Source organism: Harmonia axyridis, chromosome 5 (assembly GCF_914767665.1).
Source record: "Harmonia axyridis chromosome 5, icHarAxyr1.1, whole genome shotgun sequence".
NCBI classification, from domain to species: Eukaryota; Metazoa; Arthropoda; class Insecta; order Coleoptera; family Coccinellidae; genus Harmonia; species Harmonia axyridis.
The window spans coordinates 1,706,836-1,734,530 of record NC_059505.1 but is presented as its reverse complement, the minus strand read 5'-3'; the positions used below and the strand labels follow the sequence as shown (position 1 = coordinate 1,734,530).

Genomic DNA, 27,695 nt, shown 5'->3' with positions numbered 1-27,695 from the left:
TCGAATTAGTTACGTACTAAGTCTTTGCCATTCATTCATCAACGAAAACATTGCTTGTGTGTTACGTGCGTGCATTTCCATACATTTTCCCAGCTGATCCGAAATATCTTCCGAGTCCATGGTTCCCGACTGTGTGTCCGTCTAATGTCACGATGAACCCGTGCTTGCGTTGAGTTTTTTTCGAATTATCCGGGTACTTGTGACAGCCACTTCGCTTTGCGAAAAAAAAAACTCGAAGGAGAAAGTTAAATTGTTTCATCTGTAACGAGAATTCCTTCAACATGTCTCTGAGAGATACGAATTCATTTCCAGATAACAACGCCAAAAAGGAAAGTGAAAATGAGTATACGGACAGTGGCTTCATTTCCAGCGAGAACATGATCGTTTCGGAAGAAATCGTCGACGATCTGGAGAAAATTGACGATGAGGAGAAGAGCCCTAGGAAACAAACAGAACCCAAGTCTGATCGTCAACAAGACAAATTGGAGGAAAATATGTATGTCGATAGTGGTGTTTTGTGTTTATCAGAAGATTTGTGTAGTTTGAGTGTAGAGGAAAATCCTAACCTCAACGATTTGGGTTCGAATAGAAAACCTGTTGAATGTCACAGAAGTAGGCAGTCGCATGTTGAATCTAATAAGGAAAACCAGATAGACAATAGTTGGTTATCGTTCTACCAGCAAGATGAAGATGGAGATACGTAAGTAAACTTTTTAAAAGTTAAATAGCTACGATATAAACAGTTACGGGATATGTCAAATACTCCTTTCATTTTCTACATGATTCAATTATCAGGCTGTATCAAAAATACAATAAATTGTTGTTACCGAGTGTCAAACTTTGTCAATACTAATTTCAATATGTTGACAAGATACCTAGGTTCATTAATCGTAAATAAAAAATTTATAGATGTTATATTTTTGGTTCAAGAAGTGTGATTTTCACACTTGACATTAATTTGCTATTCAAATATAAAAATTAGGCAACTGATGAAACACCAGATTGACACATTCGCAATAGGCATTGAGAAAGATTCTTACCAAAAAACTTTTTTATTTTATTGCGATTGACATTTGTTTTTTATTGGGTCCGAAGGACAGAATGTTGTTATTATAAATAATATCAATTTGAATTAATCTGGTTTATACAAAAATACTTTGTGAAGTGCTAGGAATGTACTCGAATTTATGATTTGGTTCATAGACTTGTACTCTTGTGCAAATAAGAGTTGGCTGGCTATCATCAGAGCAGTTAAAAAGCGTGAAATTGGTTATATTTATTTCCATTGACGCACTTCGTATATAGGTAGTTGATCCGAAATATGAGTCTTGACCTATGCTTATATCTCCCGTCTTTTATTTGGTCTAGATTGTCCAGAGAAATCTTACCAGGGACCGTATTCTCGACAAGTGATCTTTCAAACAGTCCATTGATATTCGAAGTCGATCAAATATTAATAATAGTTTCATTATTTTAAATTCAATTGTCCTATACAGGGTGTTCCACCATTGATGCTACGCTCCATTACGGTTGAGCGCTGAAAATTTCTAATCTTTTTTCGACACAGTACCTATCATTAGGCTGCATTCGAACTAAAGGGTGTTTTTTTTCGAGGTATATAACTTTAAGTTGGCATTACTGTTCAAGATGACGACCGATTTAACAGCTGTCAAGTGATTTATTCTCAGTTTGGTTTGGCAATTAATCATGAATAGACTCATGCCAGAACAACGCTTGCAGATAGTGCAATTTTATTTCGAAAATAATGCTTCTGTGCGGAAAACGTATCGCGCACTACGTCCATTTTATTTTGTTTAGCGATGAAGCGCACTTCTGGTTGAATGGCTACGTCAACAAACAAAACTGCCGCATTTGGAGTGAAGCTAATCCTCAAGTGTATGTCGAAGCATCGTTACATCCAGAAAAACTGACTGTTTGGTGCAATTTATGGGCTGGTGGAATCATTGGTCCGTAATTCTTCAAAAACTATGATGGCCAGAACGTTACAGTCAATGGTGATCGGTATAGAGCCATGATTACTAACTTTTTCATTCCTGAATTGAACAACCATGATGTCCAGGAGCTGTGGTTCCAACAAGACGGCGCAACATGTCACACAGCTCGTGCTACAATCGATTTATTGAAGGATACGTTGGAAAAAGTACTCGAAAATTGGACGTCCAGATTGGACTACATCCGAGCCAGCCGTGGCGGTCATATGCCAGAAATCATATTTAAAATGTAGTGCCACAAGATTATCTTGCGGATAAATAAAATTCATGTCAATCGAATAATCCATCGTTGTTTTATTGCAATTTAAAGTTCTATAGCTCTAAAAGAAACACCCTTTACATTATCAAATTGTTTGGAATACAATACAGGGTGTACAGAAAAGTGTAAATCATCAAACATGTTATTTTTTTATGAAACAAAGGTTTATTAAATTTTATGATTGTATAGAATGAATGAACCCAAGTTTCTTTTAAAAAAATCTACAATTTTATGATAAGATTATTGTGAGCTTCGAAATTCTCAACATAAGATCAAGAACCGATTAAAATTTTGAATGTTCGTTGTTTTAAAGCCCCGCTCATCGATTAAAAATTGATTTATTGAGAGACCTTCGAAATGCTCAACGTTTGATCAAGAACCCCGATGAAAATTGTAAAATTTTACGCGTTTCGATGTTGCCTTGAACATCGATTAAAAAAAATTGATTTATGGTGGAAAAATCCATTTTAATTATGAAATGAATCTCAATCTCATCGTGAAATATTACACAATTTCGATTACATATCAGAGTTATGAACAACTTCGGAAATAACTTTCACTTCAGGATATCGCAGATTAAACTACTACGACGAAAAAATCAGTGTGAAGTATCTGTTTTTTCTATAATTTCCTGTTTTTGTCGAGTAAGTGATATCTTCAGCGGAAATAAGAATGGTTGATAAATATCTATTTATGATTTCAAAGGTTTGCACATAGGTATCTCTGCATTCCCCTTGAAATATAGAAATAGGTACTTCTGACACTAAAAAAGTAGATAATTGTATATTATTTTTCTGATATACAGAGCTTCATTTATCTCGGAAACAGATAGCATGATTCTTATAGATTTTGGTGTGCAAGAATCTTGTGATATGGCCGATACAATTATGGTGGTATTTACATTGTTGTCAGATCTTTCCTTTTTCCGGAATAATAATGACTTTTTTCATTCCAAATGGACCACTCTGTATATTTTTTGCCTTTCGAAATACTGAAAAATTTTCATGTAATGTCACAATAGCGCAAAAATTAAAGACTTTTGAAAGTGGGGATCAAACATATCCCCTTACAACATATGAAGCTAGCAGAACCACTTTTAAATTTTCGATTTTTTTTCTGGTCATAATTTAAAGCTAATTTTTTACCATACTGATTAATTTGTTGCTCTTCAATTGTGGGAAAAATCTCGGGTTCTGCTAGCTTAACGTCGAGCTAGCAGAACCAAAAAGCTAGTTGTTCTTTAAGGACAATCTGATAACCTTAATTTTAGGTTCATGTTTGAACCCACTGTCAAATTTGTGGATGTAGGTACGTTCAAAGAAAAAATATTCTAAATTCTGTTAGAACCCAGCTGAAGATACTTCTCAGAATAAATAACTTACACAGTTATTTTAGGCTATTTTCAGGCTACTTATTCTATTACGAAATCTAATATTGCAGAATTTTTCAAAATTGGACGAGAATTGAAGGAGTTGAAGTGGTTGAAAATATTTGTGGACACATAAAGTGACAAACAGACATATACGAAACGAAAATAATCGAGAATGATCATTTTTTCCTTTTCCTAAAAACTTTTTAATTTTGAGCACCTCATTTACTATTCAGTTCTTATATAATCAAGCCCGAGATCAAGCCTATCTTTATCTATTTCGTAAATATTCACATTACCAATGTCTTTATGTAAAGGGAGTTTTTTTAGAGCTATAGAACTTTAAATTGCAATAAAACAACGATGGATGATTCGATTGACATGAATTTTATTTATCCGCAAGATAATCTTGTGGCATTACATTTTAAATATGATTTCTGGCATATGACCGCCACGGTTGACTCGGATGTAGTCCAATCTGGACGTCCAATTTCGATGACTTTTTCCAACATTTGTGGCCGTATATCGGCAATAACACGGCGAATGATGTCTTCCAAATGGTCAAGGGTTTGTGGCTTATCCGCATAGACCAATGACTTTACATAGCCCCACAGAAAGTAGTCTAGCGGTGTTAAATCACAAGATCTTGGAGGCCAATTCACAGGTCCAAAACGTGAAATTAGGCGGTCACCAAACGTGTCTTTCAATAAATCGATTGTGGCACGAGATGTGTGAAATGTTGCGCCGTCTTGTTGGAACCACAGCTCCTGGACATCATGGTTGTTCAATTCAGGAATGAAAAAGTTAGTAATCATGGCTCTATACCGATCACCATTGACTGTAACGTTCTGGCCATCATCGTTTTTGAAGAAGTACGGACCAATGATTCCACCAGCCCATAAAGCGCACCAAACAGTCAGTTTTTCTGGATGTAACGGTGTTTCGACATACAATTGGGGATTAGTTTCACTCCATAAATGCCGAAGTTTTGTTTGTTGATGTAGCCATTCAACCAGAAGTGCGCTTCATCGCTAATGGACGTAGTGCGCGATACGTATTCCGCACAGAAATAAAATTGCACTATTTGCAAGCGTTGTTTAGGCGTGAGTCTATTCATGATGAATCGCCAAACCAAACTGAGAATAAATCACTTGACAGCTGTTAAATCGGTCGCCATCTTGAACAGTAATGCCAACTTAAAGTTATATACCTCGAAACAAAACACCCTATACATACTTTTCATGAAATTTTCCATGACGAATTCGCACATTTGCAACTGTATGTTCTCGATAACTTAACAAAATCCATCTTCAAGGTCTTCAATCGATTGTGGAACAATAAAATGAACCTTATCTTCCACGTGGTCTCAAAGAAAAAAGTCTAAAGGTGCTTTAGATTTGCAAACTAACACATTTCAATGCGTTGTTGAAGCGTGTTTCGTTCCATGTGCAGAAATGGCATGGTTTTTACTTGTCACATGTCAAAAGTGACAGCTTCCAGGTAGCGGGCTTTTCAAAACTAAATCATCTCTTATGGGAAAACCTTCAGCTTCACGTGCAAAAAACTTGTAACTGGTATAGATTTTATTTGTCATCTGTCATTCTGTCAAAAAATGACAGCTTATAATAAGACAACTGTCAAAATAGCGGTCTATTCGAAATGAAACCTCTTAATTGCAAGTCCCTGTTGATCTCTCGCTAATAAAATGATGCTTACATTTATTTAGCCTTTTCTTTTCTTCAGGGAACTTCATTTGGCGATAGCCAACGGCTACATAGACGTGTCAGCTGCCCTAATCCGGCTAGCTCCTCATCCTAGACTATTGGACACCTCCAATGACGACGCTTTAACCCCACTTCATATTGCTGTTTCCAGACGTCTGAGCAGCATAGTCAGGCTGTTGATAGTGGCCGGTGCAAATCCAAGTCCTAGAAATTCGGCAGGTGATTCGCCTTTGCATCTAGCTTCAAGACTGGGCGATCTGGACTGTTGCAAGGCCATCTTGTTCCCGGTGCAGAGCCAGGAAAGGGAACAGATGGGTCTCCGATATCCGGCACAGCTTTATAAGACCTTCAATCTGGAGCAGTGGAACTACGAAGGTGAGCTTCTAGGAAGAATTTTTTTTGTATGAATTTCATCCACTAAGGGTTTTTCACCATAATTTGACACCCCCTTCAACTTTGTTACTGAAAGAGGTACAATAGCAATTTACGTAACAAGTCCGGAAAATAGGGTTTTTTTGGACGAATGGACAAAATTCCAGGACGAGCGTAAGCGAGTCTGTGAGTCCAAAAAAACCATTTTCGGGCGTGTTGCGTACAATATTTTTTTGGCAACCATGTAAAATAACACTATCGCTTTCCATATTTTATTGCGATTGCGATCAAAAAACTTGCAAATTTTTGACAACTAATTTCATATGAACTGTCAGCCGTTATCTCGGTTGCTATGGATTCTATGATTCTTTCCCGGCCTAGTCCGGGAAGTACGTACTTTCCGGACTAGGCCGGGAAATGCTACTTTCACAGAGAAAAAGCGTCCGGGAAGTGAGCACTTCCCGGACGGTTGCCGAAAATAGCAATTTACGTAACAAGTCCGGAAAATAGGGTTTTTTTGGACGAATGGACAAAATTCCAGGACTCGCTTACGCTCGTCCTGGAAGTCTGTGAGTCCAAAAAAACCATTTTCGGGCGTGTTGCGTACAATATTTTTTCGGAAACCATGTAAAATAATACTATCGTTGCTGCTTTCTATATTTTATTGCGATTGCGATCAAAAAACATGCAAAATATTTGACAACTAATTTCATATGAACTGTCAGCCGTTATCTCGGTTGCTATGGATTCTATGATTCTTTTCCGGCCTAGTCCGGGGAGTACGTACTTTCCGGACTAGGCCGGGAAATGCTACTTTCTCAGAGAAAAAGCGTCCGGGAAGTGAGCACTTCCCGGACGTTTGCCGAAAAAAAATGTTTTCTACAAAAATTTCACGAAATCGACTAGTGTTTTTCAAAATAATTTTCAATGAAAAGCGTAGAACGAAAATGCTTCCATGAAAATGAATCAATAATAATCAGTTTACATTTTTTTAATCGGCAGTGAAAAATCGGACCCTTTTACGGTTTATGAGTTTATTATCGCTTTCAAGTTGATTACTTTTATTGTACTACGAGCGTCGAGCACGTCTACGTCTGAGGTTTATTATTTTCCTTTATCTATCCGCATTTTCGCCCGTTGTTTCGCCATCTGTGATTTTTGAACTCGTTTTTTTGTTTTCGGTTTTTTGTTGACTTTTTTTCTCGAAATGATCAGAGGAAATAGTCATTTTCTTGTGTACCTATAATTTATTGTAGCCTGTATTTTAAGCGGGAAATAATCCGTCTATTTTGACAGATTAATTTAATCTGGTAGTACTAATTTCGGTGCAATCTCAGAGTAATAAACATAGATAGAGGGAGCATATGTCATTTTCAGTAAGCAAATTTTGTTCCCAACATGAACTGTCAAATTTGACTTGAAGCGCGCGGAAATGAAAACATATCAGTTATACGATATTTCACTCAATTCGCGAGTTTCTGCACAAAGAAAGATGGCGACCGATTTAACAGCAGTCAAGTGATTTATTCTCAGTTTGGTTTGGTAATTCATCATGAATAGACTCACGCCTGAACAACGCTTGCAAATAGTGCAATTTCATTTCGAAAATAATGGTTCTCTGCGGAATACGTATCGCGCACTACGTCTATATTATTTTGTTTAGCGATGAAGCGCACTTCTGGTTGAATGGCTACGTCAACAAACAAAACTGCCGCATTTGGAGTGAAACTAATCCTCAAGTGTATGTCGAAACACCGTTACATCCAGAAAAACTGACTGTTTGGTGCGCTTTATGAGCTGGTGGAATCATTGGTCCGTACTTCTTCAAAAACGATGATGGCCAGAACGTTACAGTCAATGGTGATCGGTATAGAGCCATGATTACTAACTTTTTCATTCCTGAATTGAACAACCATGTTGTCCAGGAGCTGTGGTTCCAACAAGACGGCGCAACATGTCACACAGCTCGTGCCACAATCGATTTATTGAAAGACACGTTTGGTGACCGCCTAATTTCACGTTTTGGACCTGTGAATTGGCCTCCAAGATCTTGTGATTCAACACCGCTAGACTACTTTCTGTGGGGCTATGTAAAGTCATTGGTCTATGCGGATAAGCCACAAACCCTTGACCTTTTGGAAGACAACATTCGCCGTGTTATTGCCGATATACGGCCACAAATGTTGGGAAAGGTCATCGAAAATTGGACGTCCAGATTGGACTACATCCGAGCCAGCCGTGGCGGTCATATGCCAGAAATCATATTTGAAATGTAATGCCACAAGATTATCATGCGTATAAATAAAATTCATGTCAATCGAATAATCCATCGTTGTTTTATTGCAATTTAAAGTTCTTTAGCTCAAAAAAAAAAACACCCTTTAGCATAAATGACAAGATTAAAAAACTCAACGTCAGAATTAGCTTATGGTCCTCCACAAAACGATTGTACAAACAGAGTCTCCGTTCTGAATTAAACCGCCCAATTTGGGTCATCTGCAATAAACGTAATAAACGGGTTATTAACTCTCTAGTGTACCAGGTGTTCTTGCGAAAGCGTCTCGTGTGAAGCGTTTTGTACAGTTCTTCGGATTTCCCAGCGGAGAGCGAATACGTATAATCTGGAATTCCCATTCCATGCGTTACAAAAAGAATTCATCATCCTCTAACAATAAACATCGCCTAGTGCAGCTTTTATTGAGGGAATTGGCCTTACCTTTTACGGGCCCATCGAGATTTTTCAACAGGAATCGATGATTTCATGGCCTTCGAAACGTTTGAGTCATTTATTTCTCTAAATGAAAAATTCGAGAAAATTCTAAATAAGCCTTGAAAGCTTTTGAGTGATCGTCATTCTTAGGATTAGAAAACATTGAAACAAATAATAATGGAAAGTGAATGATCATAGCTGTTTTGGTGTCGAGGTTGTTTGAGCTGATTCCATATCAATTTTATGTCCTGAATTCAAAAAAACGTATTCAGTTTAACCTAGGAGCTAAAATTTTCAAGATATACAATTTTAGAGAAATATAAGTTACATTATTTCAACTCAAATCCGTAAGTGTAGTACACAAAAGTAGATACGAAATTTTTATTTTGGTTATACAAAGTACAATATTATGTCGTACTTACAAACAAAAAAAAACATTGAAGAAACAAAATAGTCTCTCAACATTTTGAAAGCTTCTTTTCCGCTATATTCTTGAATGTTTTTAAACCTTTTTTAAACTCCAGCAGTAATCTGCCATCATGTGCATGTCCCATCTTCCTTGGTAGCGGTCCTCCATAACTTTAATATCTTGGTGAAATCTTTCACCTTGTTCCTCACTCACGTCTCCTGAATTTTCTGGAAAACGGTCTAAGTGGCTGTGTAAATAGTGTATTTTAATACTCATATTGCACCCTAAGGATTTGAAACTATTAAGCATCTTGTTAACCATTTAACATAGTCTTGAGCTTTATGTTTGCCTAGAAAATTTTCTACAACTGCAACAAATGATGTCCAAGCTTCTCGTTAAACTTGATCCATTGAATTTATGAAGGCAGGATCCTCAATTGCTTGTCTTATTTGTTGGCCGTCAATAATCCCTACTAAAGGGTGTTTTTTTTAGAGCTATAGAACTTTAAATTGCAATAAAATAACGATGGATTATTCGATTGACATGAATTTTATTTATCCGCAAGATAATCTTGTGGCATTACATTTTAAATATGATTTCTGGCATATGACCGCCACGGCTGGCTCGGATGTAGTCCAATTTGGACGTCCAATTTTCGATGACTTTTTCCAACATTTGAGGCCGTATATCGGCAATAACAAGGCGAATGTTGTCTTCCAAATGGTCAAGGGCTTGTGGCTTATCCGCATAGACCAATGACTTTACATAGTCCCACAGAAAGTAGTCTAGCGGTGTTAAATCACAAGATCTTGGAGGCCAATTCACAGGTCTAAAACGTGAAATTAGGCGGTCACCAAACGTGTCTTTCAATAAACCGAGCTGTGTGATATGTTGCGCCGTCTTGTTGGGACCATAGCTTCTGGACATCATGGTTCTTCAATTCAGGAATGAAAAAGTTAGTAATCATGGCTCTATACCGATCACCATTGACTGTTACGTTCTGGCCATCATCGTTTTTGAAGAAGTACGGACCAATGATTCCACCAGCCCATAAAGCGCACCAAACAGTCAGTTTTTCTGGATGTAACGGTGTTTCGACATACACTTGAAGATTAGTTCAACTCCAAATGCGGCAGTTCTGTTTGTTGACGTAACCATTCAACCAGAAGTGCGCTTCATCCCTAAACAAAATAAAATACACGTAGTGCGCGATACGTATTCCGCACAGAACCATTATTTTCGAAATAAAATTGCAATATTTGCACGCGTTGTAAGGCGTGAGTCTATTCATGATGAATTGCCAAACCAAACTGAGAATAAATCATTTGACAGCTGTTAAATCGGTAGCCATCTTGAACAATAATGCCAACTTAAAGTTATATACCTCGACAAAAAAACACCCATTATAAGTTTTTTTGTGCTCAACTGATGCATTTTTACCCCTATATATGCAAAATATGACCTATTTTCATAAAGAGCCTTTACAAATTGCTTCATTAAGCCCAACTTTATATGTAGAGGAGCAAGTATGATTTTTTCTCTAACTTACCCGAGTTATGGGATTAAAAGGGCCAGTTCAGGTACCTGAAAGGCAATGGTTCCACTATTTATAGATTTACCTGAAATTTACTCAATTACAGACTGACAATAGAATCATTGTACCTACATCAATGAATCTATAATAATTTTAGAACTCTCATAATATCTCGCCAAAAACTTGACGGATATTGGTTTTCAGATCGTCAATAGATTATCAGCAGAAACACTCTTCTTCGCATAATCCCACAAAAAATAATCCAAATGGGATAAATCAGAAGATCTTGGTGGCCAATTCACATCGCCAAAACGGGAGATATCCTGGGCTGTTTTTCTTGTAATAAAGCCAAAACTAGTCGTGTTGTGTGGCATGTTACACTTTCTTGCTGGAACCACGTCCCTTCCAATTCCATATCAATTTCAGGCCAAAAAAAATCAGTAATTATTTGGCTATAGTGATGAGAATTGACTAGTTGGGTGACACCTCCTTCATTTTCAAAGAAGTACAGACTAATCTCTCCAACATACCAAATTGCACACCATACAGTGACTTTTTATGGTTGTAATAGTCTCTCAGCAGTACCATGATGATTTTCTCCGCCACATATGCGATAATTTTGCTTATTTACATAGCCACCGAGTGAAAAATGTTTTTCGTCTTTGAAGAAAATTATATAAGAAAAATCGTCATCCATTTTTGTTGTTCAAGCACCCAATCTGCATATGTTCGACGCATTCCAGTCAGTTTGCTTTAGTTCTTGTGTCTTGCGTGCCGTATGTGTCGAGGAATGGTTAAATTTGGATCTTCTTCAACATTTTCGCTTATAGCAGCAATATTTTCGTTCGAGCGTACATTTCAATGATGTGTGGGTCTTAAGATATCAGTAACATATCTATTCGAATTTTTTCACTATCTTATCAATTGTACGCTCAGATGGACGATTTTGTAGACCATAATCTGCCCGTAATGCACGAAACGTACGAACCATTGTTTTTGTAGTAACTTTTTAAAAATTTCACACGTTCAACAGTAGAAAACGATCCATATTGTTAAATGGCTTATTGAAAAATTTAGGTTTATTTTCGATTTTGATTAAAATTTGTGATGAAGCTTCTAATAATGTTTCCACCTTCGGAAAACTTGTATGAACTAATTTTCGTTTGTTTTTCGTGTGAAAAATTGTAATGAGAACCAATTAACTTAAAAACAAACTGATTCATTTGTTATGGTATTTATGTTCGGATTATAATTTCAAATTAATTCTTTAAAAAGTCCCAACCTGAGGCAAATTGTCTCCTGTTTTTCCCCTCAAGTATTGCATAATTTGCAAAATAACGAAACCGCTTGCTTGAACTCAATTTGTTTTGAAACAGGACTCGTTGAAAGACTCAATCTGGCTGCTATTGATTGTAATGTAGTTAGTCATGGTTATTCCCCATATTATAATCTATCAACAATTTTGCACATTGAGATATTTCCGACAATTTTTATATATTATCTGATATTAAATTTGCGATATAGATAACGATTCTAGGATTTAATTCAAAATTTACATTCGTAGACATGTCATATAGGACATAACCAAAGTGGGAATTTTTATAGGGTGTGATATATATCTTGCAAAAAAGTAACTGAAATAATGATTGTAATAATTATGATCTCTTTCGATTTTCCTCTTTTTGAAGAATTCAGGTGAATTGACGTTTTCGAATAGTTTTCACAGAAATACCCATATTTATAGTCAACAATTCAATTGGTAACGAATTACCTCGATGAATAATGATCTTAATTATCATTTAATTCGATTTGAATTTGGGCATGAGAACGGTCACGTATCTTAATGACTACAAGATCCAGTCTTAATGACTCAATCATATTTGACTCTATACATATAAAAAACAAGAGGATCACAACCTTTCAAAAAAAATTTTTCGAATATGTTTTAAATAACTCTCAAATACTTATTCTACTGAAATACCACGAAATATATTATTGATCTATAAGATTGAAATCATTGACTGTCTATTGTCTATGTTATGAAGGTTAAAATATCAATAATATCTAGAAAAATGTACCGTTTGAGTCATTGATAATAAATTTAATCTAACCAAAATGGAATTTCTCTTCAAGTTTGATATTTTTCGATTATATTTTCATAATCGTGTTATGTATTGAAAAAAAGGACAATCGTGAAACATTTCAACAATTTCAGGTGATTTTTTTTCTCTGTACACTTCCGGTTATACCGGAAACAGACTACTACTTCGTCATTTCAAATGGCGCACCCAGTATATTATTGCATCATTAGATAGCTTTTTTGATGACAATTTCGGCAATATGTCATACCTTAAGTAAAAACTCAACGGTTCATGAGTTAATCAGATTCTTATGAAAAAAATGCTGGCGACGAGGACTCAAATCTTTTTGAATATTTCTGCAGAAAAAGTTTTTCTTTGAAAAAACTTTCATCATTTCAAATAATGCAAATACGTAAAATTATCAACATGTTTGCGGTTTGGACGAAAAATGTACAGGGTGATTATCAGAAGATCATTAATTTAGACAACTCAAATTCATCAAAACAAAAAAAGATTTTCAAATTAGAACATATATTTTTTTATTATCTCAGTCGATTCTACTTACAGAAATAGTGGGGGGTCACTTAAGCAAACCCTATACCTAAAATGATTACTCTATGATTTATCGAGGAAGAACTTTAAAAGAGGAAAGTGACTTCCGGAAAATACAGAAAGAAACTGAAATTCGATGTTTTGATAAATAAATTTGATATTTCAGATATTCAGAATATATGAAATCCCCATTAATTCGAGGAACGTCCGCTCAATAATGAAGTACGTAGAAATCTCAACATGGGTGGCCCCTTTAAATCCCCGATACGATAAATCCGAACAAAATGATTTCAGAACCGTGAAGGAAAAATTCCGAAAAACGTTACAATCAGAAATAAACGTTACAAATTGCATCGAAATCGGTTTTTCCGAATTATATATTTCCACAACCGCGTTCGGTACCGAAATTCAATAGGTTGGATGGTGAAAAACCCATCGGCGGTCCAGAAATAATCTTCACCGAGTGCAAAACGCCCACGACATCACGAGATTGACCTATTCCCTCGGAGATGGTTTATTCTCGGGTCGCTGTGTTGTGTTGTATAGTAAAGATCGAAATAGATTGGTCGAACCACAACGGGCATTTCCAGATCGGGCAGAAATAGATTTTCTGTTTATCCGAATCGAAGAAAAAAATTGTGGGAAATAATTTGTATGAATTAAGCGGAAAATCGCTGGAAAATTTGCACAGTTTTACCTTCTATTTCGTAGAAAGAAAATGGCAGAATACGTAAATATGGTTTTTCGAAATGTTTTTTAACACTGCAGATTCGATCGAGATGAAAATAAGCATTGGGATGTAGAATGACAATTGGAAGCCTGGTACAATATTTCATTTCGATCCCATAACGAGAACTATAGAAAATTCAAGAATATCGAAAAATTTTACCTAATATTTACGTCACCATAAAATTGACAAGTTGAGAATTTGCGTATTGATATGAAATAACAATTTCAAATCAAATTAAAATATTTGAAAAGAAATACTAGATATTTCCATGATTACAATTCCGATTGACTTGAGATTTTGAATGATTTATACATATACAGGGTGATTTACCTCGATGGTATATTAGACGTTTATGTAATACTATTCATAATTTTGTGCTGAAAATTTGCATTTTGGCGTTTGAGACAATGATCTCTTTCTTCCTGAAATATTTTCAGGCCCTCTAGAACTTCCGGTTATGCCCGAAACATACTACTACTTCCTGATTTCAAATGGTATACCAACTTGTATCATTAGATAGCTTTTTTGATGGAAATTACAGCAATGAGTTAAAGAGATTCTTATGAAAAAAACGAGGACTCGCAATTTTTGAAAGAGAAAACCTCCATCATTTTCAATTCTGCAAATACGTTGTATTATAAACCTGTTCGCGGTTTCGATGGAAAATTCCTGTCAGAACTTAAAGACACAATTTGGTTTTTCGCCGTGCATCATTTGAAGAATACCTTCTTTCGGCCATAACTCCAGAACGCCTGAAGCTATCGCTTTGCGACCTTCAGATTTTTTCATGCAAATTTGATGGAACTTCTGTTTCTGTTAAGAAAATCCTATCATTACATTTAAAATTTCGGAGTAAAATGAACAAAACAATGCACTTCTGACTTAGCGCCCCTATCGAAAGCAGCAAAAACAAATTCATCATGAGTATATTTTGTCCTCAATCAACAAGATATTATCTTTCAGACGAGATCTGATTTGCTCAAAAACGTTGAGCCAAACTGAAGTTACAGGCACTTTAATCAGTCAGATTTCTCACTTTCACCTACCCTTATTTGATGTCGTAATATCGGAAGTGACAATTCAAAAAGATAGAGAATTTTCCAAGGATTACAGTGATGATTCTTTTTCTTTAACTTTATATGAAACATTTTCTAGTTGAATACATTTTTCTGCTCGACGATAGCTATTACGCCCCCTAGCGATAGAGGTATGAAGTTCATAACAATTTCCAGTGTGTTTTCTTGTAAACTTTAGTGGTAAAATTTTTTACCGCAAGTCTCTACGATGAGTTGATCCTGAGATATAGCCTGTACAAAATTTCAACCAGTTTTATAGTCAATTCTAACAATTTGAGTGCGTTGTTGAAGCGTGTATCTTTTCATTTTTAAAAATGGCGTAGCTTTCACTTGTCAAATGTCAAAAAATGACAGCTTTAAAAGTCATAGCTGCCCAGATAGCAGTCTATTCAAAATGAAACCGTTCAAGGGAAAACCCTATATTACAAAGATGAAGAACTTAAAATGCGAAATATTCTGATAATCTTTTCCGTCATAATAATCAACTCCCTTCGTATTTCGAATCATTGCATCAATTTTATGCGATATGACTGACCTCTGAAACTGATAACAGTTCGTTATAATAATGGCATAAATATAATCATATCTTCAATGAAACCATGAAAGGTAGAGGAGGGAGGTAATCGTGATTGTCATTTTACAGGGTTTTCCAATAAGAGATTTCATTTTGAATAGCCCACTATCTGGACAGCTGTCATCTTTTGATATTTCACAAGTATAAACTTCATTATTAAAAATGGAAAGATAAACGGATTAACAAAGCTATGAAATTGTTAAAATTCAGTACAAAAAAAGCTTTGTTGATTTCAGAAATGAAATAATTTTTTCGCAAAAAAGATAGTGGTGTAGATTTTCGATAGGAAAAGGATTATCGCACCCCTATATCTACGCCACTGAATAATTTTGGCAAGCGACACCTACCTTATTCGAAACATCATATCATCTAGACTTCTATAGTTAAACATAAAGGGATTATACATAATTTTTACATGTCCTAAACATTGTTAGATTACGTTGTCGGATTGTGATATATTCTCAAAAGCACAATTATACTATAAATTTATGAATGTATATTCTATTGAAAGAAATATATTCATTTGAGTGATTCCTAATTCAATATTCAAATTTGAATATTTGGAATCCGATAGTTTTCCTAATTGTAGAATTTGTAATAAACGGAATATTTATTATTTTCTGAAATCCAAGGTTTGGCAACTTTTGCTCTTCTAGTGTCATTTGTTGTTTCACGTCGTTTGGCCAGCTCGAAGTTTGTTTTCTGAATTTCTGATATAACGGGTGTTTTTTTTTTCGCGAGGTATATAACTTTAAGATGGCATTACTGTTCAAGATGGCGACCGATTTAACAGCTGTCAAGTGATTTATTCTCAGTTTGGTTTGGCAATTCATCATGAATAGACTCACGCCTGAACAACGCTTGCAAATAGTGCAATTTTATTTCGAAAATAATGGTTCTGTGCGGAATACGTATCGCGCACTACGTTCATTTTATTTTGTTTAGGGATGAAGCGCACTTCTGGTTGAATGGCTACGTCAACAAACAAAACTGCCGCATTTGGAGTGAAGCTAATCCTCAAATGTATGTCGAAACATCGTTACAGCCAGAAAAACTGACTGTTTGGTGCGCTTTATGGACTGCTGGAATCATTGGTCCGTACTTCTTCAAAAACGATGATGGCCAGAACGTTACAGTCAATGGTGATCGGTATAGAGTCATGATTACTAACTTTTTCATTCCTGAATTGAACAACCATGATGTCCAGGAGCTGTGGTTCCAACAAGACACAGCTCGTGCCACAATCGATTTATTGAAAGACACGTTTGGTGACCGCCTAATTTCACGTTTTAGGCCTGTGAATTGGCCTCCAAGATCTTGTGATTTAACACCACTAGACTACTTTCTGTGGGGCTATGTGAAGTCATTGGTCAATGCGGATAAGCCACAAACCCTTGACCATTTGGAAGACAACATTCGCCGTGTTATTGCCGATATACGGCACAAATGTTGGAAAAAGTCATCGGAAATTGGACGTCCAGATTGGACTACATCCGAGCCAGCCGTGGCGGTCATATGCCAGAAATCATATTTAAAATGTAATGCCACAAGATTAACTTGCGGATAAATAAAATTCACGTCAATCGAATAATCCATCGTTGTTTTATTGCAATTTAAAGTTCTATAGCTCTTAAAAAAACTCCCTTTATATTTGTTACTCTATATGGTCCGACCCAATGTGAAATTTTCAGCGGACGGACGGAGATCAACGTCCTTTCGGATTTTCGGTTTTTCCAGCTTCGTCGCGGGGACCAAGATCAGGGCGAGCGCGCGGAGACGAGAACAGCTGGTGGCCAGACGAGTTAGAAATTCTCCTCGTGCCGACCGTCGGGAATTCCGAAGTAGACAGGTCTGCACTGCGTCTTTCTCGTCCTTTAACGAATTCCGCATACCGACGCTGTGCGTCGCCAGCGCCGAAAATAGATTGTGCATGTGTGTTGGAACTCGCTCGCGGTTTCGAGACCGAAGCACGCGAAATCGATTTTCGGACCTGGTTTTGCCTGGAATTGTTTTTGTTTACTGATCGCAATGAGGAAAATTCCAGAGAGAAGAGATTTTACTCGGCGTCCGGAGATTTCGAACGCTCGTTCATTCGTGCGTCTATTGGGTCCATGGTCCATGGAGAACACAGAACTGTTCCTCATTTGGAGGTACAAACGAAACTGAAAGATTCCTCAGATAATATCAAGAAAAAAGTACTAAAGGGTGTTTTTTTTTAGAGCTATAGAACTTTAAATTGCAATTCAACAAAGATTGATAATTCGATTCACAAGAATTTTATTTATCCGCAAGATAATCTTGTGGCATGACATTTTAAATATGATTTCTGGCATATGACCGCCACGGCTGGCTCGGATGTAGTCCAATCTGGACGTCCAATTTTCGATGACTTTTTCCAACATTTGTGGCCGTATATCGGCAATAACACGGCGAATGTTGTCTTCCAAATGGTCAAGGGTTTGTGACTTATCCGCATAAACCAATGACTTTACATAGCCCCACAGAAAGTAGTCTAGCGGTGTTAAATCACAAGATCTTGGAGGCCAATTCACAGGTCCAAAACGTGAAATTAGGCGGTCACCAAACGTGTCTTTCAATAAATCGATTGTGGCACGAGCTGTGTGACATGTTGCGCCGTCTTGTTGGAACCACAGCTCCTGGACATCATGGTTGTTCAATTCAGGAATGAAAAAGTTAGTAATCATGGCTCTATACCGATCACCATTGACTGTAACGTTCTGGCCATCATCGTTTTTGAAGAAGTACGGACCAATGATTCCACCAGCCCATAAAGCGCACCAAACAGTCAGTTTTTCTGGATGTAACGGTGTTTCGACATACACTTGAGGATTAGCTTCACTCCAAATGCGGCAGTTTTGTTTGTTGACGTAGCCATTCAACCGGAAGTGCGCTTCATCGCTAAACAAAATAAAATGGACGTAGTGCGCGATACGTATTCCGCACAGAACCATTATTTTCGAAATAAAATTGCACTATTTGCAAGCGTTGTTCAGGCGTGAGACTATTCATGATGAATTGCCAAACCAAACTGAGAATAAATAACTTAACAGCTGTTGAATCTCGAACAGTAATGCCAACTTAAAGTTATATACCTCGAAAAAAAAACACCCGTTAGTTCTTCTAACCCTGTATAGTACTCATTCACTATTTTCAAATATTTTAAGTCCATTCATTTTGAAACGTTATTATAAAACTTACTGGTTGAGTCTTACAATATTAACAATCAACATACAAAGATAATATTAAATATTCAAATTCTATCCCACTGCCTCAGACTATTTCCAATATAGTGGAAGTAAACAGGCCTGATGTAGATTTAGAGCTCGGTTTCCTTGAGAGAGTGAGATTTTGAAGCTCACCATTCCGGTTGTATATGATAACTAGATTTGTAATCTCTGTAAACTTTAAAAAAAATATTTCGTTATGTGTAGACTTTCAGACGGAAACATTGAGGAAATAATTGAATTTTTTCGACTGTCAAGTTTGAAGGTGTTAATAAATAACGCAACATAACGAAGGAAACCTTGAAATCTGACAGAAATTTCCGTATTTGTATATTTCATTATTGATGAAGAACAATATTATTGTTGGGTTAGAATAAGTGAAAGTTTTGAAAACGTGGAAAATTTTGCAACTATTGATTTATTTCCTCTTATATCACAGAATAAACTGGTATATTACAGTGTCAGGTGAACTCGATGTTATTTGTTCCGAAATATATACAGGGTGATTCACCGAGATGGCCAATTAGACCTATTCATTTTATGTATAAGGTTTGCTTAAGTAACCCCCACTATTTTTGTACGTAGAATCGACTGAAATAATAAAAAATAAAGCTTCTAATTTGAACATTTTGAGTTTTGATGAATTTGAGTTGTCCAAGTTCAAGATCTTCTTATAAACATTTTTCGTCCAAACCGCAGTCTTATAATACTACGTAATTGCAGAATCGAAAAAAACAATGTTTTCAAAAAAAGTTTTTTTTAACGAAAAATGAAAAAAAAAAGTTAGTCCTCATCGTCACCACTTTTTTCATAAGAATCCCATTAACTCATGAACCGTTGAGTTTTTACCCATGGTATGGCATATTGTCGAAATTGTCATCAAAAGAGCTATCTAATGAAGCAAAAATATACTAGGTGTGCCATTTGACATAAGGAAGTAGTAGTCTGTTTCCGGTATAACCGGAAATTGTAGATATCTGAAAATATTTTAGGGAGAAAACTTATTGTCTCGAACTCCTACATGCAAATTTTCAGCACAAAATTATGATTAGTTTTCCATAAACGTCTAATAGACCATCCCGGTGAATCACCCTGTATAAAATAAAGCTAGAACTTAACAATACTAATTTTGCAACATCATCAATGTTTTCAATTTCATATCGTCAATTTATTGAGCTATATCATAGAACTTATCCTTCACGACATCCCTGAAAAAAGTCTAAAGAACTTAAATCACAGGATTTCGGTGGCCAATTATTATCACTTCTTCCAGAAATAACACCTCCAAAAAACTTTTCTTGCAAAATCGTGATTGTCTCATTACTTGTGTGCCACGTAGAACCGTTTTGTTGATTATGAACGCAGTCCACATCAATATCTTTCAATTCCTGCCATAACAAAAAATTAATTCGCAGCATCGACAAACCTGGATTTTAGTAAATACTACGAGCTACAGCAGCAATATTCCCAGTTGATCTTGAGCGACACACTCGGTTTCGATTCTTCACATTACCAATTCGACCCAAAAATGCTTCAGTTTTGCGAACTATGTCTGCAAAATTGTCACCATTTTTAGTGAATTTTAACAATTAAAATGCGTTGTGCATCGTTCCATTTTCAGTAATAGGGTAGTTTCTACTTGTCAAATATTGAAAGATGACAGTTGCCCAGATAGCGGACTATTCAAAATGAAACCTCTTAATGGAAAACCCCATATAAGTAATTTTTATGGCAAAAATACTGCAATGTAACGTATCATGCTGGTCATTCTTATTTTTCTCAATTACTTATTTCTCGGTATACTTGTGAATTTTCTCCCATAACAAAAATAAATTTCGTCCTTCAATTGAGAAGGCAATTAGGTATAGAATTTTTTAATATTTAACTTAACCGCAAATAAAATACTGGTAAGTGACATGATCTTGCTTGATAATTGACATCCCCGTTTTTCGTATTATATCATTCATCAAATTTGGTAAGCAATGAAGTGATAGTTTCTTGCGAAATAAGGTGTTGCAATATCCTACTAAGACAATACTGGCCTTCAACGCTGAATCCTTCACTAAAAATACTGCAATACTGCACAAACGACATTTTGCATTGAGACCACTTGAGAATCCAAGATGGTATCATCGGTTCAATTAAGCATTTGCTCCGTTCAAGATTCGACAAGTGACAATTATTAGGCCAATTGAAAAGTCCCCAGTCTGAAGCAAAGATGGCGGTGCTAGTATTAAATCCATATGATTTTTAGTTAGTACCAATCTTCAAAATTTGACAGCAGTCCGACCATTAGTTTTTGAGAATTTGCGTTGTGAGTGTAGCTACTTTTGTTATTTGAAAAAAGAAGGAAAAATAAGAATTTCGTGTGCTGATAAAATATTGCTTTTTGAAGGGAAAAAATACAGTTGAAGGAAAATCTTGGCTTGATGAAGAGTTTCCGGGGTCTACACCAGGAAAATCAACCATCATTCATTGCTATGCTAAGTGTAAACGTGGTGAAATGAGCATCGAAGACAGCGAACGCCCAAAAAAGTCTGTCACCGACGAAAAAATCAAAAAAGTTCACTAAATAATTTTGAATGACCGTAAAATGAAGTTGATCCAGATAGCAGACATTGTGAAGATATCATCTGAACGTGGACATCATATCATTCACGAATATTTGTACATGAAAAAGCTGGGTGCAAAATGGGTGCCGCGCGAGCTCAGATTCGATTGATCGATTCGATTGTTGTTTTTGAAAACAACAACGTGTTAATGATTCTGATCAGTGTTTGAAGCTGTTTAAGTGCAATAAATCTGAATTTTTGCGTCGATATATGACAATGGATGAAAAATGGCTCCATCATTTCACTCCGGAGTCCAATCGACAGTCAGTTAAGTAGACTGGACCTGATGAACCGAATCCAAAGCGAGAAAAAACACAACAATCTGCTGGCAAGGTTATGCTCTGGGATGCGTAAGGTATAATATTCATTGATTACCTCCAAAAGGGCCAGACCATCAACAGCTATTTTTATATAGCGTTATTGTGGGTCGTTTGAAGGATGAATCGTTAAAAAACGGCCCCATTTGAAGAAAAACAATGTGCTTTTTCATCAAGACAATGCGCCGTGTCACAAATCAATGAAAACAATGGCAAAATTGCATGAGTTGGGCTTTGAATTGCTTCAGTATCCACCGTATTCTCCAGATCTGGTCCCCAGCTACTTTTTCCTGTTCTCAGACCTCAAAAGAATGCTCGCTGGAAAGAAATTTAGCGCCAATGAAGAAGTAATCGCCGACACTGAGGCCTATTTTGAAGCGAAAGACAAATCGTACTACAAAAATGGTATCGAAAAGTTGGAAGATCGCTATAATCGCTATATCGCCCTCGAAGGCAACTATGTTGAATAATAAAATCAAATTTTGCCAAAAAAAAAGTGTTTTACTATGGTAGACCAGGGATTTTTCAATTGCCCTGTAAATGATCATTTCAAATAATGAAAGTTTATTGAGTGTACGTACTGGATCAACGTATTTCAATATGAATATCGCAAAATTTACAACATTGTGTCCTTCCTCTTTACAATGAAATAGACATCCATTGATTTTTCTTAACTTTTTTTTCAATTTCAAAAGGAACCCTCTTATTGCTAGTTTAGTTAATTTATCAACCGAACATTCCGGTTTGAGGCAACCTCATTTTTGGCGCTTAAATATCCCATCTGGTCAGCTTGGCGCTTGGTCTAAGGCCCGTCTCATCATACTCATGTGATTCGCCTACTAGAGAGAACCCGTCTTCTGCTAAAAATAGAGCCGAATTTTTGCAGCTTCCTTACCATTTTCGGTCCGTCGGTTTATTTATAAAGACAGGAGCGTTTATTTTTATATCGCTAGCCAATCCCAACAATAAAATCCGTTGGATGCATCAGAATTATGACCGATGACTCTGTTTCTGCGAAAAAAAATTGACGAGAATGATGGAATACCTTTCTAATGAGGATTGCCGATAATTCTCGGAAAAAATACATCATTTCGAATGAATGGATTGTCGGATAGCGTCATCTGTCCAGTTTTGGTTTATTATGTTCAATAAAATACCTTCGGAATCAGACAAGGAAATTTTTTTTTAGGCAGCAGCCAAATGGAAAAATTATCACCGGTTTATTTATCTGAATTTTTCGTATATTGTAGAATATGACCTTCTGAACAAAAAAGTCTAGAGGTCCAACTCAATCCTATGACTAGTTTTTGAGATACAGGTTGGAAAATGGCATTTCTTCAAAGTTACATTTCTCGTAGGGAAACATCTTGACTTTTTGCGCGACAAATATTGCTTTCCCATAAGATACTAAGTTTAGACTGGTTTTCACTGGTAAAAGTTATTGTTAGATACGGGGTGAGTCAAACATTATTCAAAATGAATTTTGTTAAGTTCATAATTCACCCTGTAATTAATAAAATCGTCCGTAAAATTTTCTAATTTTTGTCATTATTCTTAGTTCGACTACACTATCAACAGGCCAATTGAAAAGTTCCTGGTCTACCTCAGTAAAACACATTTTTTGGCAAAATTTGATTTTATTATTCAACATAGTTGCCTTCGAGGGCGATACAGCGATTATAGCGATCTTCCAACTTTTCGATACCATTTTTGTAGTACGATTTGTCTTTCGCTTCAAAATAGGCCCGAGTTTCGGCGATTACTTCTTCATTGGCGCTGAATTTCTTTCCAGCGAGCATTCTTTTGAGGTCTGAGAACAGGAAAAAATCACTGGGGGACAGATCTGGCGAATATGATGGATACACAAGCATTTCGAAGCCCAAGTCTTACAATTTTGCCATTGTTTTCATTGATTTGTGACACGGCGCATTGTCTTGTTGAAACAGCACCTTTTTTTCTTCAAATGGGACCGTTTTTCAACGATTTCATCCTTTAAACGATCCAATAACGCTATATAATAATCGATGTTGATGGTCTGGCCCTTTTGGAGGTAATCAATGAATATTATACCTTGCGCATCCCAGAATACTGATGCAATAACCTTGCCAGCTGACTGTTGTGTTTTTCTTCGATTTGGATTCGGTTCATCGTGTGCAGTCCACTCAGCTGACTGTCGATTGGACTACGGAGTGACATGATGGAGCAATGTTTCATCCTTTGTCGCATAACGTCGCAAAAATTCAAGTTTATTGCACTTAAACAGCTTCAAACACTGCTTAGAATCATTAACACGTGGTTGCTTCTGATCGATTGTGAGCTCGCGCGGCACCCATTTTGCACATAGCTTCCTCATGTATTAATATTCGTAAATGATATGATGAACACGTTCAGATTATATCTTCACAATGTCTGCTATCTCGATCAACTTCACTATATGGTAATTCAAAATTATTTTGTGAACTTTTTTGATTTTTTCGTCGGTGACAGCATATTTTAGGCGTCCACTGCGTTCGCCGTCTTCGGTGCTCATTTCACTACGTTTACACTTAGCATAGCAATCAATGATGGTTGATTTTCCTGGTGCAGACCCCGGAAACTCTTCTTCATCAAGCTAAGATTTTGATTCAACTGTATTTTTCATATTCATCAAATAACAAAAGTAGCTACACTCACAACGCAATATCTTACAAACTAATGGTCGGAATGCTGTCAAATTTTGACACGTATCGTTTGAAGGTCGGTACTAACTAAAAATCATATGGATTTAATACTAGCACCGCCACCTGTGCATCAGACCGGGGACTTTTCAATTGGCCTTATATGAACCATAAGAATTAAATGAAATGAAAGTTGTGGAATATCTCGAACAGAAACCAAGATATAGTGAAAGACATTGTACAGGGTGTCCCAAATTCTATGCTCACCGAGAACATCTCAAGAATCAATGAAGTTCCCTTTAGCATAAAGTCTAGGTTACTACTTGTAATAATAAAACACTTCTTCGAATATACTTAATTTGATTTTTATACAACAATTACCGTTAACCACCTCTCAATAATAATTGATCCATTTATTTCCAACTATTATATTACGTATCATCATATAAACTAATCAATTTTTTTCTTTTTTTAGGCAGAACTTGTGTACACTTGGCTGCTCAATTTGGACACAAAGAAATCCTCAGACACCTGGTGTGGTTTGGTGCCGATATCAATGCTAGAGACGGCACACAAGGATTCACAGCTTTACATTATTCTGCTTCTCAAAAAAACCTGAACCTTTTGAGCTTCCTTTTGTTCGAATGCGAAAAATGCGATCTGAAACAAACGAATTACGGAGGACGTACTGCCTATAATCTGAGCAGAGACAGAAATATTACAGAAATGTTCCGTCAAAGAGGCATTTGCAGTTCGCCTTACTACTCAGAGGATGACAGTACAGATAGTGAGGATGATGAGGTAACTGTGTTATTTGTTATTTAGTTATTTCTACAGGGAGGTACAAAGGAAAATGGGAGATTCCTTGGATAATTTTAAGAAAAAGAGTTCTATAAACATGGGCCCGCAAACGATTTGTTTTCGAGATACAGGGTGTTTCTTGTAGTCCTACTTTTTGCGATGATTATACTAAAGGGTGTTTTTTTTAGAGCTATAGAACTTTAAATTGCAATAAAACAACGATGGATTATTCGATTGACATGAATTTGATTTATCCGCAAGATAATCTTGTGGCATTACATTTTAAATATGATTTCTAGCATATGACCGCCACGGCTGGCTCGGATGTAGTCCAATCTGGACGTCCAATTTTCGATGACTTTTTCCAACATTTGTGGTCGTATATCGGCAATAACACGGCGAATGTTGTCTTCCAAATGGTCAAGGGTTTGTGGCTTATCCGCATAGACCAATGACTTTACATATCCCCACAGAACGTAGTCTAGCGGTGTTGAATCACAAGATCTTGGAGGCCAATTCACAGGTCCAAAACGTGAAATTAGGCGGTCACCAAACGTGTCTTTCAATAAATCGATTGTGGCACGAGCTGTGTGACATTTTGCGCCGTCTTGTTGGAACCACAGCTCCTGGACATCATGGTTGTTCAATTCAGAAATGAAAAAGTCAGTAATCATGGCTCTATACCGATCACCATTGACTGTAACGTTCTGGCCATCATCGTTTTTGAAGAAGTACGAACCAATGATTCCACCAGCCCATAAAGCGCACCAAACAGTCAGTTTTTCTGGATGTAACGGTGTTTCGACATACACTTGAGGATTAGCTTCACTCCAAATGCAGCAGTTTTGTTTGTTGACGTAGCCATTCAACCAGAAGTGCGCTTAATCGCTAAACTAAATAAAATGGACGTAGTGCGCGATACGTATTCCGCACAGAACCATTATTTTCGAAATAAAATTGCACTATTTGCAAGCGTTGTTCAGGCGTGAGTCTATTCATGATGAATTACCAAATCAAACTGAGAATAAATCACTTGACAGCTGTTAAATCGATCTCTATCTTGAACAGTAATGCCAACTTGAAGTTATATACCTCGAAAAAAAAAACCCTATACAAGTAACCGAAAAGTGTAGAACAGGACTAAAGTTCCTTTTTACATTTTTCTAAACTACCAGTGGTCCACCAAAAACAAGTTCTGGAAGAAAGAAGCGGGCTCTGTTCCAGAAAAAATATCATCCTGTAGATTTGCATTCAAAATTAGCATATCACATGATAAAAACTTCAAATTGGAATATCTATGTTAAATTTAAGTTAAATATTTTGTGAAGGGAAAGTGCCATCAAAAACCATACTTTAACACCCTGTATCACAAAAACAATTCGTTTGCGAGACCATGTTCATAGGCCTTTTTTTTCTAAAATGATCCGAAGAATCAGTTATTTTCGTTTGTACCTCCAATTTATGAAGAGCCTGTTTACAAGTGCAAAAGGCATTGATTTCCTTCTACAAGTTCAAAATTTTGAATGAAACAATTTTAGAATAAGCCTTCTGTACGATTATTATATATTATTCTCTCTAATTCACTAATTCTTATTGAAAATAATGGAATATCATTTAGTGATTTTTGCATTGAAAAATGTTGGTTGGCAGAACTCTTTGCTACATCACAAATTTGACAGATAATAGTAAATTCCATGACAGGAGAGTTTCAAGTACCAACATATAATAATGAAATATAACCATGAAATCTGTGTGGAACTGAGCACGATGGCAGAATCAACGAACTTGCCACAAATTTAGAGAATAGTTATTTATAATACAAGTGCAGAAGGCATTGATATTCTTCCACAAGTTCAAAATTCAAAAACGATCCACGAAGTGGCAAGTTTTTGAATGAACGAGTGGTAGAATGAGCCTTCTGTACGAGTATTATACATTATTTTCTCTAATTCATTGCATTTTTATTGAAATTAATAAAATATTTCCATAAATATCATTTAGTGATTTTTGCATTGAAAAATGTTGGTTGGCAGAACTGATTTCTTTAAGGCAATTTGATGAATTGACAGATAAAGCCGTGGCGGAAAGTTTGGAGTACCAACATAGAATAATAAAATATAACCATGAAAACTGTGCGTTTCTGATATATTCTCGCACGATTTTGTTCTACAAGATGTGGAAGAATGAACGGAATAACCACAGACTTAGAGAAAAATATATTAAGTTTAAGTGTTTTGTGGGAAATAGAAATAATTTTGTTGGTAATGATATCTAACTTTTCCTTTCTATTAATTTCAGATTTCTGGTGACAGCGAATGGAGCGAGTCTATAATACCTTCAATGGTTAATGCGAGAACGGTAACTAACAGAACCTAGGTCTGAAACAATAATTTTAATTAATTCATTTTCGAAATTACTACTTTTGTAACATTTTGGCAATTTTTCTATTTTCAAAATTATGATGACTTATTGTTGAATTGTATAGATTTAGATCTTGAATAGGTATTTCTAACTACGTGTGAAAAAAATTCTAACATATGTTATTCTATTGCTGTATGTATATATTTTATTATCCAAAAATTTATATTTTTGTCACATGTAGTGGAAATTGTTTATGGAAGACAATATGTTCTATTGTGAACATTAAATTATGTTAATTAA

General features: G+C 36.1%; 1 protein-coding gene across 1 annotated transcript; it reads left to right on the top strand.

Moving 5' to 3' along the window:
- The first annotated feature begins 5 nt into the window (after positions 1-5).
- LOC123679678 (NF-kappa-B inhibitor cactus-like) lies at positions 6-27,695 on the top strand. The gene is made up of 4 exons (XM_045617081.1): positions 6-700; positions 5,384-5,739; positions 24,709-25,034; positions 27,333-27,695. Exons 1-4 carry the CDS (start codon positions 282-284, stop codon positions 27,408-27,410), a joined length of 1,179 nt encoding a protein of 392 aa, XP_045473037.1. The 5' UTR covers positions 6-281; the 3' UTR covers positions 27,411-27,695.

Excerpts from the sequence above, each read along its gene's own strand:
- LOC123679678 (XM_045617081.1), top strand. The coding sequence starts at position 282 with ATGTCTCTGAGAGATACGAATTCATTTCCAGATAACAACGCCAAAAAG. Across the intron at positions 701-5,383 it reads CAAGATGAAGATGGAGATAC|GGAACTTCATTTGGCGATAG; the intron begins GTAAGTAAACTT and ends TCTTTTCTTCAG. Across the intron at positions 25,035-27,332 it reads CAGATAGTGAGGATGATGAG|ATTTCTGGTGACAGCGAATG; the intron begins GTAACTGTGTTA and ends TATTAATTTCAG.